The 17166-nt window shown below is 37.6% G+C and overlaps 2 protein-coding genes across 3 annotated transcripts; both read left to right on the top strand.

Annotated features, from left to right (window-relative positions):
* Positions 1–54: 54 nt before the first annotated feature.
* LOC110452223 lies at positions 55–3449 on the top strand. Its single transcript, XM_021500600.1, has 3 exons — positions 55–446; positions 1404–1735; positions 2036–3449. Exons 1-3 carry the CDS (start codon positions 328–330, stop codon positions 2449–2451), a joined length of 867 nt encoding a protein of 288 aa, XP_021356275.1. The 5' UTR covers positions 55–327; the 3' UTR covers positions 2452–3449.
* Positions 3450–9335: 5886 nt separating this feature from the next.
* LOC110452227 lies at positions 9336–15863 on the top strand. Of its 2 annotated transcripts, XM_021500605.1 has the most exons (5): positions 9336–9695; positions 11287–11410; positions 12793–13122; positions 14001–14339; positions 14687–15863. In XM_021500605.1, the coding sequence occupies exons 2-5, from the start codon at positions 11287–11289 to the stop codon at positions 14923–14925; spliced, it is 1032 nt and encodes a 343-aa protein (XP_021356280.1). In that variant the 5' UTR covers positions 9336–9695; the 3' UTR covers positions 14926–15863. The 2 variants fall into 2 exon arrangements, with proteins under 2 accessions (XP_021356280.1, XP_021356281.1); XM_021500606.1 differs by lacking the exon at positions 9336–9695 and having other exon boundaries at positions 11239–11410.
* Positions 15864–17166: the final 1303 nt, after the last annotated feature.

Here is a 17166-nt window from a genome sequence, read left to right as displayed (position 1 = left end):
TTCCACATTCTTACTGTAATGCTTTGCTAAAACATCGCGAAAATTTAGTTCCTGTCTAGACCGCGAAATTGTAATCCGTGTAATTTTCTAACTGAGGGTCAGAATCGCGAAAATTTAAGCTTGCGTAAATGACCTTTTATACGTGTACGGTACTATATTTACTACAATCGTTGCCATGTGTTAGTACGGTCAACTATCAACGAACCAGACTCGTGACGTCCAGACCACCGTTTCTTATCAGCTCAGTGCTAGATTGTTTCTAAAGGCAATAATTTCAAAGTAATTGATAAATAAATCGGCCCGTTATCGACACTTCTGTAGTACATAATGTACTGGCTGCGTCTCGCCCTCGTCCTGAGTTTTGTGGTCCATGGCACGGCTAAGGAGAGTCCGACCGAAAATTCTCGCCCGGACGTTAGTCCATCTGACGTGAACATTGACCATAGGTAAGATATGCTGGTGTATTCCATACAAAACTTAGTTAGAACAACAGTAAAAATATATAGTAATACTAAATGCAATTCATGTACACAAAAATAACAACTACACCCAAGTTATTTCAAGAGACACACAAAGAGTAAGTATAGTTTCATGGCAAGATATCATGAGTAGGTGAGCTTTTAAAACGTCTAAACCTTATTGCAGAACATTGTCATCAAACGTCTGATTAATTGATGACATGAATTTCTAAAAAGTTACGTGTAGGTTACTGTCATAAAAAAGCCAATGAGGAATATGATAAGTTCCATATATGCTTGATATTTCTCATCCGCGATTCTCCAGGGGTTACGCTCACTTTAGCACTCTGTGCCCATGGAATATGTTATAGCAAAAACGAAGGCACGCGGCAAGCTATTTCATTGGTCTTGGGTAAAAAAAAAAAATCCGATCCCTTAGGATGATTATATCTTTGAAGATTTACAGAGAAGCGTCACCCGACTTCAAAGTCATCCACAAGAGGGTGCATCTAACCCTTCAATTTTGCTATGACATATTACAGGGGTACAGAGAGCGAAAGTGAGCTTAACCCCGGGAGTATCGAGGTCGGGTGTTGCTAAAAATTTCTATAAAGCAAGTTGCTGATATGCCTTTATGTCTCATTTTAGTATTTAATAACAGTCATAAGCCGCTTAGGCGTGTCACAGATCGTATATCCTCGAAATTCTCGGGATGACTCTCGCTTACACTCGCTGCGCCCATTGATAGCTATCCTTTGATTAGATTAGAGAGGAGCGACACCTGTCTTCAAATCTAGTCAATGTCACGATATGTTTTTGATGTACACCAAAATATCAAACTAGTCTTCTTGTCTCATTCATAAGGTGGCAAACACTTAGCCTTCGATTTTGCTATAACATATTCTCTGGATGAAGTGAACGAATCGTAATGAATAATCGTTGCAGAGAAGTGTCCACAGAGGAATCGCTTAGACGTCTGGTGGAATCGTTATTGGAAAGGATAGAACGTCAGGACAACAGGTTACAGCTGCTGGAGATGACGGTCAGGAGCAACGAGGAGGATCTGAAGCGAAAAGAAATCCGTATTGACCAGCTGGAGCGAGAGCTGAAATCAGTATCAAAACAATCCCAAGATTGGACGGACAAACGTCTCACTGAGTTTCCCGACCGTGTCTCCGATTCCAATTGGCCTGAAGAGAATCCCAAAGATGGCATCAACGCAACATCTAAAACGAAACCATTAAGGAAGTGTAAGGATGAACAGCCCTCACGATCTGGTAAGCTACAACACCACATTATACTATAGCATACATTAATTTATTTATATTTTTACATTCACATTATTTTATTATCCAAAATATTAGCTGCCCATCAATAATTTATTATTGATGTACATCAAAGGATCAAACAAGTTCTTCTGTCCCACCCACAAGGTGGTGCACACTGAGATTTCGATTTTGCTATGACATATTCCAGGAAAGTAAGCATAAACCTACAATGTGGTTTAAAGGGAGTCACAACATATTACGGCATATATAACAATCGCTTAATAAACTGTTTTTGTTTTGTTATTGCAGTCAGAGTTGCGCCTAATGGAGCAGGAGCATTCAGCGTTTCTTTGAGTGGAAGAGATTTGAATTTACATCCCAATCTAGTGATAGCATTCGATGAAGTCCTACTGGACATGGATGATCACTATCATGCAGGAGATGGTGTATACACAGTTCCGGTCAGTGGGGTGTACGTATTCACCTGGCTGACCACTGGAACCACGACAGACAACGTTGTGACGGAACTTGTCATTAACGGGTTGTCCCAGGGTTCCATATTCTCTGATGCGGAAACAGGGCATGCTTGGGATAGTACCACCGGTGTGATTGTGACGTCAGTCAGTGTAGGAGATCACGTGTTTATCCGGTCTAAATTTAGTGGAATCATACATAGTAGTAGTGTTTATGGCAAGGCAATGTTCTCAGGATGGCGTCTGTCCTAGATACATCTATTTGATACCTATATAACAGATCATGGTATTCCTATCCTCGATACGTACTCCAGGGCTTGAGCTAACTTACGTTCGCTACACCCCTTGAGTATGCCATAGCAAAATCGAGGGCTTAGTGTGCACCACCTTGGGGATGGGACAGAAGGACTAGTTTGATTTTTTGATGAACACCAAAAGAAATCTCCCTGTGCCTAACGCTAAAATTGACCGGCTTTGAAGTCGGTTATAGCTCCTCTCTAATATTGAAAGGACACGTATCCGCTGCTTGATAGGTCAGGTTTTATTTTACCCGAAATCAATCAAACAACTAGCTGCGTGCCTTCATTTTTGTAATACCATATTTAAGGGGTGCAGAGAGCGAAAGTGAGCTAAACTCTGGAGTATCGAGAAAGTGGTTTATCAGACGTTTAACTGCATATACGCTGGTACGCAAATTAATGTACTTTAGTACTAAATTTTCAAAGAGAAGAAAAAATGAAGCAAAACTGCTTGTTGCACCCCCTTGTCTCCATAGTAAGGCCCTGCCCTAGACCCGCTCCTAAATGATTCCACTCCGAACAAGGACTAGTTACGCCGCTGTATATGTTTCATATATTATTGGTAAAACCATGCAGGAATTGACTGGCACTTTTCTAATTCTCAACTCGGTACGGACAGTTGAGCCGTTTCCGTTCATCGTTATCCAAACTGTTTGACCTGTTGGACCGGAGTTGTTTGTTTATGTTTTCATTAATCTGATGCTGCTTTTTGGCTATCCGGAACTTTGACTTTTTTCCAACATAATACAATAAAATGTTTTCATTAGAGAGTTTCATGTGGTCGTTGCAGTGAATACGCTAATGTATACATATCGTGAAGAGCAATACGTTTCGATGGAAAAGGTAATAAATGTGAATATGATTAGCCATTTTAATACATTTGCCCTGAATGACTGGATTCGCGCAGAATTTTTCTGGGTATTTTCGTGAGCATATGCTTTAATGTTTTGTTTGTGGCTCAATGTATATTTTATCAATATCGAGGAAAATAAATATATTCGTATTTATAATTGTTGTGCAGCTTTATGAAGTACTTATGTATCAATTTGCCACAAAGTTTTAGTATTTGAGATTGTAATTATAGAATGTTCGACTTGTAAGTAATCGTTTTTGGACTTTTTGATTTAAAATTTATCGCTATTTCTACTTAAATTGAAATCATCATAACATCAATTCGTTGCTACTATTGCGTTTGTTCAACTATTAAAAAGGTTACTAATTAGCATGAAGAAATGTTGAAATTCAAAGGAAAACAGTATTTGAAACATTTGAAAAGCAAAGTGAAATATAGAAAAAAAACTTAGTACCACAGTGTCAATCCTCAAGAACGAATACCTCTCAGCGTCAACACCCCTGGAAAAAATACCCCACGGCGTCACGCACATGGACAATATATACCACAGCGTAAACACACATCGATAAAATACTCCACGGCGTCAACACGGCGTCAACATACATGGAAAAATATACCACATCATCGACACACATGGACAAAATATACTACAACATCGACACACATGGACAGAATATACTACAACATCGACACACATGGACAAAATATACCACATCATCGACACATGAAAAAATGTTGAAATTCAAAGGAAAACAGTATTTGAAACATTTGAAAAGCAAAGTGAAATATAGATATATACTTAGTACCACAGTGTCAAACCTCAAGAACGAAAACCTCTCAGCGTCATCACCCCTGGAAAAAATACCCCACGGCGTCACGCACATGGACAATATATACCACAGCGTAAACACACATCGATAAAATACTCCACGGCGTCAACACGGCGTCAACATACATGGAAAATTATACCACATCATCGACACACATGGACAAAATATACTACAACATCGACACACATTGACAAAATGTACACAACATCGACACACATGGACAAAATATACTACAACATCGACACACATTGACAAAATATACTACAACATCGACACACATGGACAAAATATACTACAGCGTCAACACACATGGACAAAATATACCACAGCGTCAACAAATATGGACAAAATATACCACAGCGTCAACACATATGCACAAAATATACCACAGCGTCAACACACATTAATTAACATACAACAACATCGACACACATGGACAAAATATACTACAACATCGACACACATTGACAAAATATACTACAACATCGACACACATGGACAAAATATACTACAGCGTCAACACACATGGACAAAATATACCACAGCGTCAACAAATATGGACAAAATATACCACAGCGTCAACACATATGCACAAAATATACCACAGCGTCAACACACATTAATTAACATACAACATCATCGACACACATGGACAAAATATACTACAACATCGACACACATGGACAAAATACACTACAGCGTCAACACACATGGACAAAATATACCACAGCGTCAATACATATGGACAAAATATACCACAGCGTCAACACACATGGATAAAAAAACTCCACAGCGTCAACACACATGGACAAAATATAACACAGCGTCAACAAATATGGACAAAATCTACTACAGCGTCAACACACAGGGACAAAATATACCACAGCGTCAATACATATGGACAAAATATACCACAGCGTCAACACATATGCACAAAATATACCACGGCGTCAACACACATGGACAAAAAATACTACAACATCGACACACATGGACAAAATATACCACAGCGTCAATACATATGGAAAAAATATACCACAGCGTCAACACATATGCACAAAATATACCACGGCGTCAACACACATGGACAAAAAATACTACAGCGTCAACACACATGGATAAAACTCCACAGCGTCAATACACATGGACAAAATATACTACAGCGTCAACACACATGGACAAAATATACCACAGCGTCAACACATATGGACAAAATATACCACAGCGTCAACACACATGGACAAAATATACCACAGCGTCAACAAATATGGACAAAATATATAGTACAGCGTCAACACACAGGGACAAAATATACCACAGCGTCAACACATATGGACAAAAAAAACCTACAACATTGACACACATGGACAAAATATACCACAGCGTCAATACATATGGACAAAATATACCACAGCGTCAACACACATGGATAAAAACTCCACAGCGTCAATACACATGGACAAAATATACCACAGCGTCAACAAATATGGACAAAATATACTACAGCGTCAACACACATGGTCAAAATATACCACAGCGTCAACAACAAGGCAAAAACCGATTCAAAATTGATACAAAAATACAATACCGGGAATTGGGGATTAAAACCACTACAGAAACGACTGGAGAGTCGGGAATAGTAAGCTCATCTAGACAATATGTGGCACCTGTCAAGCCTTATGCAACATATGTTTATTTTCTTTATAATTTTCGTTTAGGCATATCTACCTTTAACACTGATATATTAAGTATTTAATGACGTCTGTGTATAACTGAAATGAAAAAAATAATCCTTATGACTATCTTTATATTTACGTCTTTCTTGCCTGTTATTCTTTGTTTAAACGAAGAAAACATTTATCCTGATAATAGATTGTAATGCAATAAGGGTGTCCTCTTTTTGTAAATGTAATTGTTAATTGTATTTTAATGACTATAGTGTCTCGTAAGCCAAAATTGGCTCAGAATTGGCAGGACAATGTAGACAGTTTTTAGATTACCATATGACTGTATTTATCAGTAATATACTGTGTGACAATTCAATAATCAACAATTGCATTAATGATTGATTAAAAAAGCCTATTAGCTAGATCTTTTAAACTCTTGTTCTTTTTAACACAACTGTATACGACTACGCTAGGTAAACGCTTCATCGGCCAATACCGTTTAATGGTAATTGTGGTAAACCAAAGAAGGCATATCATGTAATAATAATAATAACTCGAGGTTCTTATTTACCACTTTATCACAACCTAGTTCGTAGGTCGTCTTAAAGCGGTTCAGAAATTATTTTCCGTGGTTATAAGGCCTTTGCAACCAGCCAATATCTTTCTCAACTCCCTGGGGGAGCATACAGCCGGAGCTGCCATTTCGGCGCTAACAGCTAGCATTCAACAGTTCTAGCACTGCTCAACCACGTACTCAGTTACAGCTGAGTAGACTGGAACAAGCGGGGTACAGTATCTTGCCCAAAGATACAACACAGTGCCGTGCCGTGACTCGAACCCACAACCCTTCGGTCACGAGCCCGGCGTCCTACCATTAGACTACCGTGCATTATGTTACACTTCTTGTCTTTATAGCTATGATAACTCGCCATTGGCCTCGTAAATTTTCCAGCGAATATTGAATTGTTTGATTCAGTGAATTGTGATGACGTTTATTCTCGTATGTTTAGAATGATAAATGTGGTCGGTATCCGTAGCTCAGACAGGTGATGGACAGAAGCACGCGCCCTCACGTGATAGTGGTCAGCTGGCCGTCAGTGATGTACTGCATGATAATACACAGCTGTATTTTGTGTCTACCATCACACAGTATCGAAACATTAGTGTATGTCCGTTTTGATTAAGATTTATTACAATTTGTATGACTGAAGGCTGTTGTGCAGGGGTAAGATATTCACAACCTTCGTATTCATGCACGTGCAAGGACTGAGAGAGCAGGTAAATATGTATATATAAGTAGTATTTATTTAGTTCAGTTTTAATATGCAGTTTGTAGGTATATGTAGTTATGTACTTTTTTAAACTTGCATATAATCATATATGCCTCGAGTAATTAAATATAAAGTAAACATAGAATTATGTATGTATATCTACATGTAGCTGTTATTCATAATTATGAATGTATTTATAGCTGGTATAGATAATTATAAATGTACATGTATATCTAATTTCTAATGCATACTAATGTATGTATATATAACTGTTATACGTTATTATATATGTTTATATTCATAATATACATAATTGAAAATGTGTATCCAGCTTTTATTTCATTATATATAACTGTAAATACATAATTTATATTATACATCAATCAAGAGTTATACTCACATGCACGTTAACATGCCGTCTGTAGTGATAACACACATGTTAATATACGTAATTACGTTTGTTCTTTTCCAAACGACCTTTACCAGATATACCACAGTTCATTCAACCGTAACAGGAGAACCATTGTTCATACAACCATGACAGGACATACCCTAGTTCATGCAATAATGACAGGACATAACCTAGTTCACGCAACCATGACAGGACATAACCTAGTTCACGCAACCATGACAGGACATACTGTAGCTCATGCAACCATGTCAGGACATACTGTTGTTTATACAACCATGACAGGACATACTGTGGTTCATGCAACCATGTCAGGACATACCGTAGTTCATACAACCATGTCAGGACATACTGTAGTTCATGCAACCATGACAGGACATAACCTAGTTCATACAACCATGTCAGGACATACTGTAGTTCATGTAACCATGACAGGACATACTGTAGTTCATACAACCATGACAGGACATACTGTAGTTCATGAATACAACCATGTCAGGACATACTGTAGTTCATACAACCATGATAGGTCATACTGTAGTTCATACAACCAAGTCAGGACATACTGTAGCTCATACAACCTTGTCAGGACATACTGTAGTTCATACAAACATGTCAGGAAATACTGTAGTTCATACAACCATGTCAGGACATACTGTAGTTCATACAACCATGACAGGACATACTGTAGTTCATACAACCATGACAGGACATACCGTAGTTCAAAAACCATGTCAGGACATACTGTAGTTCATACAACCATGACAGGACATACCGTAGTTCAAAAACCAAGTCAGGACATACTGTAGTTCATACAACCATGGCATGACATACTGTAGTTCATGCATACAGCCATGTCAGGACATACCGTAGTTCATACAACCATGTCAGGAAATACTGTAGTTCATACAACCATGACAGGACATACTGTAGTTCATGCATACAACTATGTCAGGACATACTGTAGTTCATACAACAATGACAGGACATATTGTAGTTCATACAACCATGACATGACATACCGTAGTTCATACAACCATGTCAGGACATACTGTAGATCATGCAACCATGACAGGACATACTGTAGTTGATACAACCATGACAGGACATACTATAGTTCATGCGTACAACCATGTCAGGACATACTGTAGTTCATTCAACCATGACAGGCCATACTGTAGTTCATACAACCATGTCAGGACATTCCATAGTTCATATAACCATGACAGGACATACCGTAGTTTATACAACCATGATAGGACATACCGTAGTTCATACAACCATGATAGGACATACCTCAATTTAAACAACCATGACATGACATACCGTAGTTTATACAACCATGATAGGACATACCGTAGTTCATACAACCATGATAGGACATACCGTAGTTTAAACAAAGGTAACATGACATACCGTAGTTCATACAAGTATGACCACATATACCGTCGTTTATACAACCTTGACCAGTTGTACCGTAGTTCATACATGCATGATCACATATATCATAGTTTGTATGATAAATACCATATTTCACTATCACCACAGACTTAGATATAGCTAATTCCGTAGTATCATCAAAGGTTAGATCAGTGATTAGCTAAATGAAACACAAGTTCTGAAATTCACAAGTAAAGGTTACGTTTCCCGGCAACTATGTATAAGTGTTAACATATGTTTGGAGTACATAGGATGATAGTTAACACACAGATACGTATGTGTAGAGTACACACAGAGATAGCGGCTGTGTGGGAAGATCTATATACTGATTGTAAATGGTTCACACAGGTACAAGTGTACCTTTTGAAACCGAAAGTGGTGTTTGCAGACACAAGCTATTACTCTTCTGATGAAAAGAGAACGTAAACATTTTTAATCCAGATGTTAGAATGATCTAAACAAAAAACCGCCAGTTACCGGAAACTGTAATTTCATCGACAGCAACAGACTAGGGTTACTATAGTATCTGTCGGCTCGAGCATTAACGCAATATTCATATTCGTCAAATTCCATTTGCATGTACTTTAAATTGATTTATATTACAGAAGAAAATGTAAATGGTATTACCGCGTTGGTAATGAAACTGACGTCACGTTTGCTTTGCCTGATGTGAGGTGTTAGTCTGGAATTATCTTACAGATACACGCGACTGTGGCAGGACTATGTCGTAAGTATGTTAGCTGATTATTGTTTGTTAATATTATATAATTTCCGTTGTTTTGGAGAAATTTAACATATATTTTTCTATTTTATAACTGATTTAGCATGACATATAGATATTTGAGCTCTTGAAACACAGGTACCTCTCGCAAATGAGAAAACAAAATTGATGTACTAAGATACGTTTTTAAGTGATTTATGTGGGTTTTTTAAGGGTTTTTTCATGAGAGATAAAATTTTACCTGTGCTTGGAATTACCATAAACATAAGGAGGTTAATGAATTCATGAGTAATGAATGATTATGTAATGATTATTTAGATCACACATAAGTGAATGAGCTTTCTTATAGTGATTAATGTATGGTATAGTATTTCATTAGATAATTCTTGATTAATCAAACATAGATTGCATTATCAAAAGACCTTTGACATGTCATTGTTCATTCGTTAAATGAGGGTTGTGAACGGCTAGCCGGCTACTCGGTCGGAAGACCATGAACCGGTTACCAAAATAAATAACCGAATAGTCGGACATTTGCTTAACCCTTTGGGGAGCCCCATATTTCCCTGGCTTAGACCTAAACATTGTCTATAGATGCGACCAAAATCGGAATGTTTTGTTATAAAAAACAGTGTTTAGACTTACTTGTTTGTGTTGTTTGTGTTCTCTATTGTAAATAGTGACAAAGAGATGCCGGCAAACCAATAACAAATCTGAACACATTTCAAACGGAAGCCAGTATACAAAATTGTGAAATGTCAACTTTTAAAGGTATAGAACTCGCTTTTACGTGCGAGATGTAAATATAATATAAAGAGTTGACACTTGAATGAGAAAGTATGTCTTAAAACGTTTGTCGATCAAATTTTGTTCTAAAGGACAATATTTCCGCATATGATTTCGAGTACAGATAATAGTAATTGAATCCTGCCTTACTATATTACAACATTTATTGTCCATGAAACATGAAACTATTTCCTGCGTTACGCTAGAAATACGCCAGTAAACCATCATGTTAATCAATATATACGCGTATGTTTGTGGTGTAAATACGTTTTAAATAGAACATTTGCTAAACACATTATATATCATATATGTTAACAGCAAAGTATAGATGTATTTTTACTCATTTGAAGTCACATCATACACCATAAAAGGTTATGAAATAAATTATGTCCCATCACTAAAATTGAGTTTATAAATACGCTCCTGGTAAATATATATGTTGTAACACTATCAGTTACTTGTATATTGTATTAAATCAGATAGCGGCAGCATTGCGTCGTATTTTAATTGATTTTTGTTTGTTTCACCCGTGAATGTTCAAAAGTTATCAATATTCGAAATAATGATACATAAAGCAGTGATATGACTCAAACGTAGAAATGCAGCAGCATGATTGCTATGTAAAAAAGACTTTCTCACACAACGTGCCCTACTACAAGTCTGACAGGGCGCGGGGGTAGTCACTAGAAACTTTAGGAGTCACGAATGTATATAGCTGAGCATGCATGAATATCGTTATGTATAGAATATACGTATAATTAATAACTGTACAGGCGTTGTAATGTTCCTGTTATCTTCTTGTGAGTTTTAGATGAAGTCACAGACGAAATGGAGGGTTGTGTACCGGCTAGTACCGGTGGCAGTGTCCGTCCTCATATTCCTCGCACTGATAATGGTCCTAGTCTTCAACAGCAGACAACACAGACCTCCCAAAGGTATGGCCACGTTTACACCTCAACTCTTCGCCAAATATCGAGGCAATATTACAATTTATCGAACATGTACAAAAACGTATTATGAGATTTTGACGCCCAGTTATTTTCAGGTCGCTTTTTCTTGCATGGAATCGTTCCACGTTCTATGTTCTACAATGACTTCAATGTTAGAGATAAAGAGGTGATACGTTGGGCTTTCTAACACGTAAAACGGCATTTTTTCCACGTTAAAGCCGCGTGACATAAATTAATTATGGATGAGTGTTTTATATACTTTAAGTGCCTTGCTGATATACCAAGTCATATGCGGATGTAGTATAAAGTATGAAAAATACAGTACCAATAATTTTTTGAAAAATATTCTAGCTTATAACATCGCTGAGTTGTGCACTTGTTTATCTAATAAAATATTATTGATATAGATATTGATATAGAGTACAACGGAAGTTGTTGAAATCGATGGGGAATTATGATTTGAACCTGAGCTTCATACTAGGGTTGCATTGAACACGGCAAGCCATTTCGTTATGGCGTGATGTGCGCATGCGTTATTAGATGTTACGCAAGAAAATACAGTATGAAATGTGTGACCAGGCAGGATATATGGATCCCCTCTTTTATGAGTAATTATACATTTTATGCAAATGTATCGGCGCAATCCCACTGTCATTGACAATTAGGAGACTCATTTGATATATTTATGCAGCATTTAAAAAAAATGGCGTTAAAAATATACTTCACCGTGATGTCGCTTTAAAACAAAATAGGAGGCTTTGATAGAAAGACATTGGAATGTCTTTCAAATGAAAACTTTTGGTTTCAACGTTTGAAAGTGGAACAGGAAGTAGTTTGCTTAATGCCATGAGGTCAAGGTTTAATGAAGCAAATAACATAAAACTACAGGGTAAATTGTCTTTCATGTTTGACATAAATGTTATTACAAAGGGCAGCGTTATCATCATCTTTTTTTATGATATAAAAAATGAGCCAATTGAAGTAGATTAGTGTTTTTACTACGATGTACACCAATGACAGAGTTTTATTTTCTGAAAATGTACACAAAATTAGATTTGTCACGGTTTTTACAGAAAAAGCTGCAATGTTGAATCTAACTGTTGACACAGATAAAACCAAACAGTTATATTAAGAACAAGTAACCGAACACTATCTGGTGAAAGTTATTGGTCTAGCAGAGATGAGAGTATGTTACATGTCAAAGATAGTGATAAACCCGGTTTCTGTTACATGTAGCAGGGTCCGCCACTTTTACTTATTGTGTCAATGTACTTAACTGAAATAAGTGTGGTACCCCCCTTATCTATTTGTCTGTTAAAGAGTGTAGGTGTAGTTGTAATGACGTATGCTTACCTCTTTCATTTCAGACCATACATTTCATTGTCACGTCGAGAACATGGACACCATTGACTTTCAGAGCAGCATAGTGATTAAATGTGATCTAGACACCACGTATGTAAATCGAACTTTGCATTTACGTTTCGCAATGATGGAGTCTGTGGCGGAACCGGAAATAGAAATATTTAAATTAGTAGCAAATTCCACATATCGTAAGAGACTTTGGACCATAAAAATTGGCGACCTTGGAAACAAAGTGATATTAACCAGAAGCACTGTCAAGTGTGCCGGAGCTGTAAAGTACCACGTGGGCATCACAATTGATGACGTGGAACACAGTATTGGTATCGATGTAAAAGGTAAGGTATGAAAAACTATAGGAGAAAAATGCCTGAATTAATAATCTTCAACTGTCATTTATCTATTGACTATTGTATTTAATACGATGTAAGTCAATGCAAGAGTTTTAATTTTCCCCGGAAAATGTACACAAAATAAGCAATTCACACTTAATTCAATGCCAGCTAACACTAGAGTTTGTCTAATTTGCTTTTATTAAAGCAGTCTTTTCTTCGGTAAAACTAAAACATTGTCATATACATAGCTTGAAAAATATAAGATTATACGATTTCTAACACATTCGGCGCGTGATTGAAGTTCTCTGTTAGACAATGACTATTTTCTATCACATATTGTACTTAAGCCATTACAGTCTTATATGGTCCCTTCCATAAACAATACCGAAAGATATTGCGTTCATAAGGGCTATAAACGCAATGATATCGGTGTCACGTTGGCCTGCTCCCGCCTTGCGTGACTTGAGGGTGTTGCAAGAAGCAAACATTTATATGCTAGGATGTTTAAAGATTTTCGTCTGCACTGATACAGAAACGATTGCAGTATCTGATGCAGATATTTCAATATGGCAAATATTAGGGAATCAAATTGATAGAATCATTACTAGCTGTAAATTTAGAATGTTATAGAGGGATTAACGTTTTTTCAATGTTCAAACACATTTTCTATTATATGTTACTTGCAAGAACTACTCAATAATCTTTAAAAAAAAGTCATTCAATCCCTATGTGTTAAAGACACTTTGCCCCTTGTGTTCACTCGGCAATACCGTCCTATCAATGTACCCCCAACAAAAATGACAACCAGCATAACAGTGTTATCATAAATATGTATTGATTGTTCTCTAATTGTTACAGTAAAAAACGTTTGATTTCCACAGATGTTATTGCCGAAACGTCCATTCAATTGTCCCGCGATATGGGAGATTTCGGCGAGAATGTGTCGTATGGAGTGACCTGTTCTCTGCGCTCTGGATGTTATCCGGCCCCTGTTATACTGATGGGTTGTCATGACAACAAAGTGACGATTGTATATGACGTAAATCTCACGTGCATATCACTGTATAGTACCGAAGAGGGCTGGTCGATTGAGTGTTCTGGTGTTGTCATGGATTTTACTTTGAGATCGATGTCAAGGCTGATGTGCCGCCCATACCCTTCATACACAAAATATGGATTGAAAGAGTCTTCCATTCCAACTAACAGTCTATTTTTGTCAGGTTCGTCATATATCTCGGAGCGCATGTGCAAAACTGAGTCGTTGTTGTAGTGCACGTATTTTAACATTATACAGCATTTTATCTACTCTAGAAAGATTTTGGCAGAAGTAGTTTTTTATTTTTTTATTTTCAACAAATTTTATTTTTCATTATAACTTTTTGGGCATGATGTTTCATTAATAAGTCATACGTTTTTTACGTGACAAAATCAAGAAATATGTGTGTGTTCTGTTTATAATCTGTTGATTTTAATATCTATTTAACCTTTTGCCTACCCTCTTTTTTCGAAACCTAAATCATATATTCAACACATATCAAAAATAGAGTTATCTCATTTTGTTTTACAGAGCCCCCACATAGTTGTACGAACGAGGCAGCAGGGAGGATGTTCCCGGACTCCTGGAGCTGTGGGGTTTACCATAAATGTGTCACGGGGTCCGTACTGATGACACAATCTTGTAAAAGAGACATGTACTTTGATTCTCAAATGTGTACTTGTCGGAACGCTAGTGCAGTTTTTGAATGTGGTCAAAACGGGAAAAGGATAAATCGTATAGGTGTTATATCATGTATGCCAGATGTATGAATTTAAGTGCGGATAGATTTTCCTGGTGAAAGATAAGACGGTGTAATTGTACAATCATACATCAGGCCGGGGACACGTGTGACGTAGTTTCCCCGCCATTTACATGACCTAGTTGGACAGAAGACAAAAGACTGGTATATCGGGCACTGCACGATCTTCAGAGGTAGCAACAAAATGAAGAAACAAGAGTTGTTCGATATTCATTGTTTGATTAAAAGTGCATTATTTCCTACGATGGCCAATTATATGACTCAAAGTTTTGCGATCGACATCTCATCCTCGATACTCAAGGGCCACACTCACTTACGTTCTCTGCACCCCTAATATGTCATGACAAAATCGAAAGCTCAGTGTGCGCTACTTTATGGATGAGACGAGGAAGGCCAGTTTGATCCTTTGACATGTACATCTAACGCTCGTTTGTAATCTTCAACGGATAGGTATATGTATCTTTACCTGAGACCAATCAAATAACTAGCTTCGTACCTTCATATTCCCACAGGAGTACAGAGAGCGTAAGTGAGCGTAACCCCAGACGACTATGAAACTCAAATCTGCTTGTCATGTCGTGACTCGCGTTAGGTTGATTAGGCGGAATTCCTTGGAAAGGATTCGTGCGACGAGTTTTCAATCTTTTGTGGGCAACTTTATATATATGACAACAAACCATTCTTGCCTTGTAGGCCGTGCTGAGCTCTATCATGTTTCCGTTGATTTGACCGTTTCGGCCTCACTCATGTTCATTATCATCACCATATCAACATTAATCATGAAGTAAAATGTCTCTTTTTTTTCTATTTATTTCTACTTTTACTTAGTTTTGATTACTGGTCGAATGTGAGGCAGCTCCGTCCACCTTCACGTCGTGTGGCAGCACAACCACAGTCAATTTACCACAAGTCCACAACCACAGTCAATTTACCACAAGTCCACAACCACTGACAATTTACCACAAAACTTTATACAACCTTTTATACAACCAAGTCCACAGCCACAGTCAATTTACCACAAGTCCACAACCACAGTCAATTTACCACAAGCCCACAACCACAGTCAATTTACCACAACCACAGTCAAGTTACCACAAGTCCACAACCACAGTCAAGTTACCACAAGTCTACAACCACAGTCAATTTACCACAAGTCCACAGCCACAGTCAATTTACCACAAGTCCACAACCACAGTCAAGTTACCACAAGTCCACAACCACAGTCAAGTTACCACAAGTCCACAACCCACAACCACAGTCAATTTACCACAACCACAGTCAATTTACCACAAGTCCACAACCACGGACCAATTTCGCCAACAACAATTTACCTATATCATCCAAGCATAGATTTCAGCTTCCACCTGGCCGTTATTTTAATTTTCCTTTGTTCAAAATTTATTTACGTTTTTTTCCATCTATTTTGTTATAAGGCCATTGCCCCGCGCATTTTAATACAAATTTGTCTGTAATTTGTAGTTGCTTCAATGCTCGGTCAAGGCACGGACTTAGATAGCAATCTAATTCCGTGGTCAAGGCTTGAAGAGGCGACCGCGTTAGCCAAGCTCGCAAGCGACAGGCATCAAGGGGGCGTAACCGTGCATGTCAGAAAGCATGTAGACATGCAGATACCAATATTTGACGTTCTCAACTTGAAATTATAAAAAAAAATCTGATGTAACGTTGTCTTAACAGACACCGACCACAGACCGTAAGGTTGCTACGCGATAAACCTCGCTTAAGGATCCATGTCCCAGTGCACTGTGTTTTTTTGTACAGTAACCCCCTTTAACTTCTATTTTAATATAACTAACACAATCGGGCCCGAACACTCCCCTTAAACTAGGTAGCTCAATTGGTAAGAGCGATAGTATATAATCTGAATTCCAGTGTTTCACTCAGAAAACCGTTGTTGGATATATTTTATGTATTTCACCTTCAATAAAAGTCTCGCAAGTTATGGTTTCTGTTCGGAAATGATTGATCAAAGCTATTGTCATGCCAGATTTTTTTCACAACAGGTATGTACAGTTTGGGCAGAGGTAGGGGGATCCTTATTGGTATGTCATAAGAACGGGCTTACCAATGTTTGATGCACGTACTTTGACAATGACCTCGAGTGACTTCAAATATAGCAATCGCAAATGTGACAACATTTCCACAGTGACATATATAATCTTGTGGCTGGTTTTGAAACCGGGATGATACAGAGTTGCTTCTTCTGTTACTTCATTGATCGTGGATTATTTTG

This window comes from Mizuhopecten yessoensis, unplaced genomic scaffold (genome assembly GCF_002113885.1).
Source record: "Mizuhopecten yessoensis strain PY_sf001 unplaced genomic scaffold, ASM211388v2 scaffold6505, whole genome shotgun sequence".
In the NCBI taxonomy this organism is placed as follows: Eukaryota; Metazoa; Mollusca; class Bivalvia; order Pectinida; family Pectinidae; genus Mizuhopecten; species Mizuhopecten yessoensis.
The sequence above is the reverse complement of the archived record's forward strand: the minus strand, read 5'-3'. Positions and strand labels throughout refer to the sequence as shown.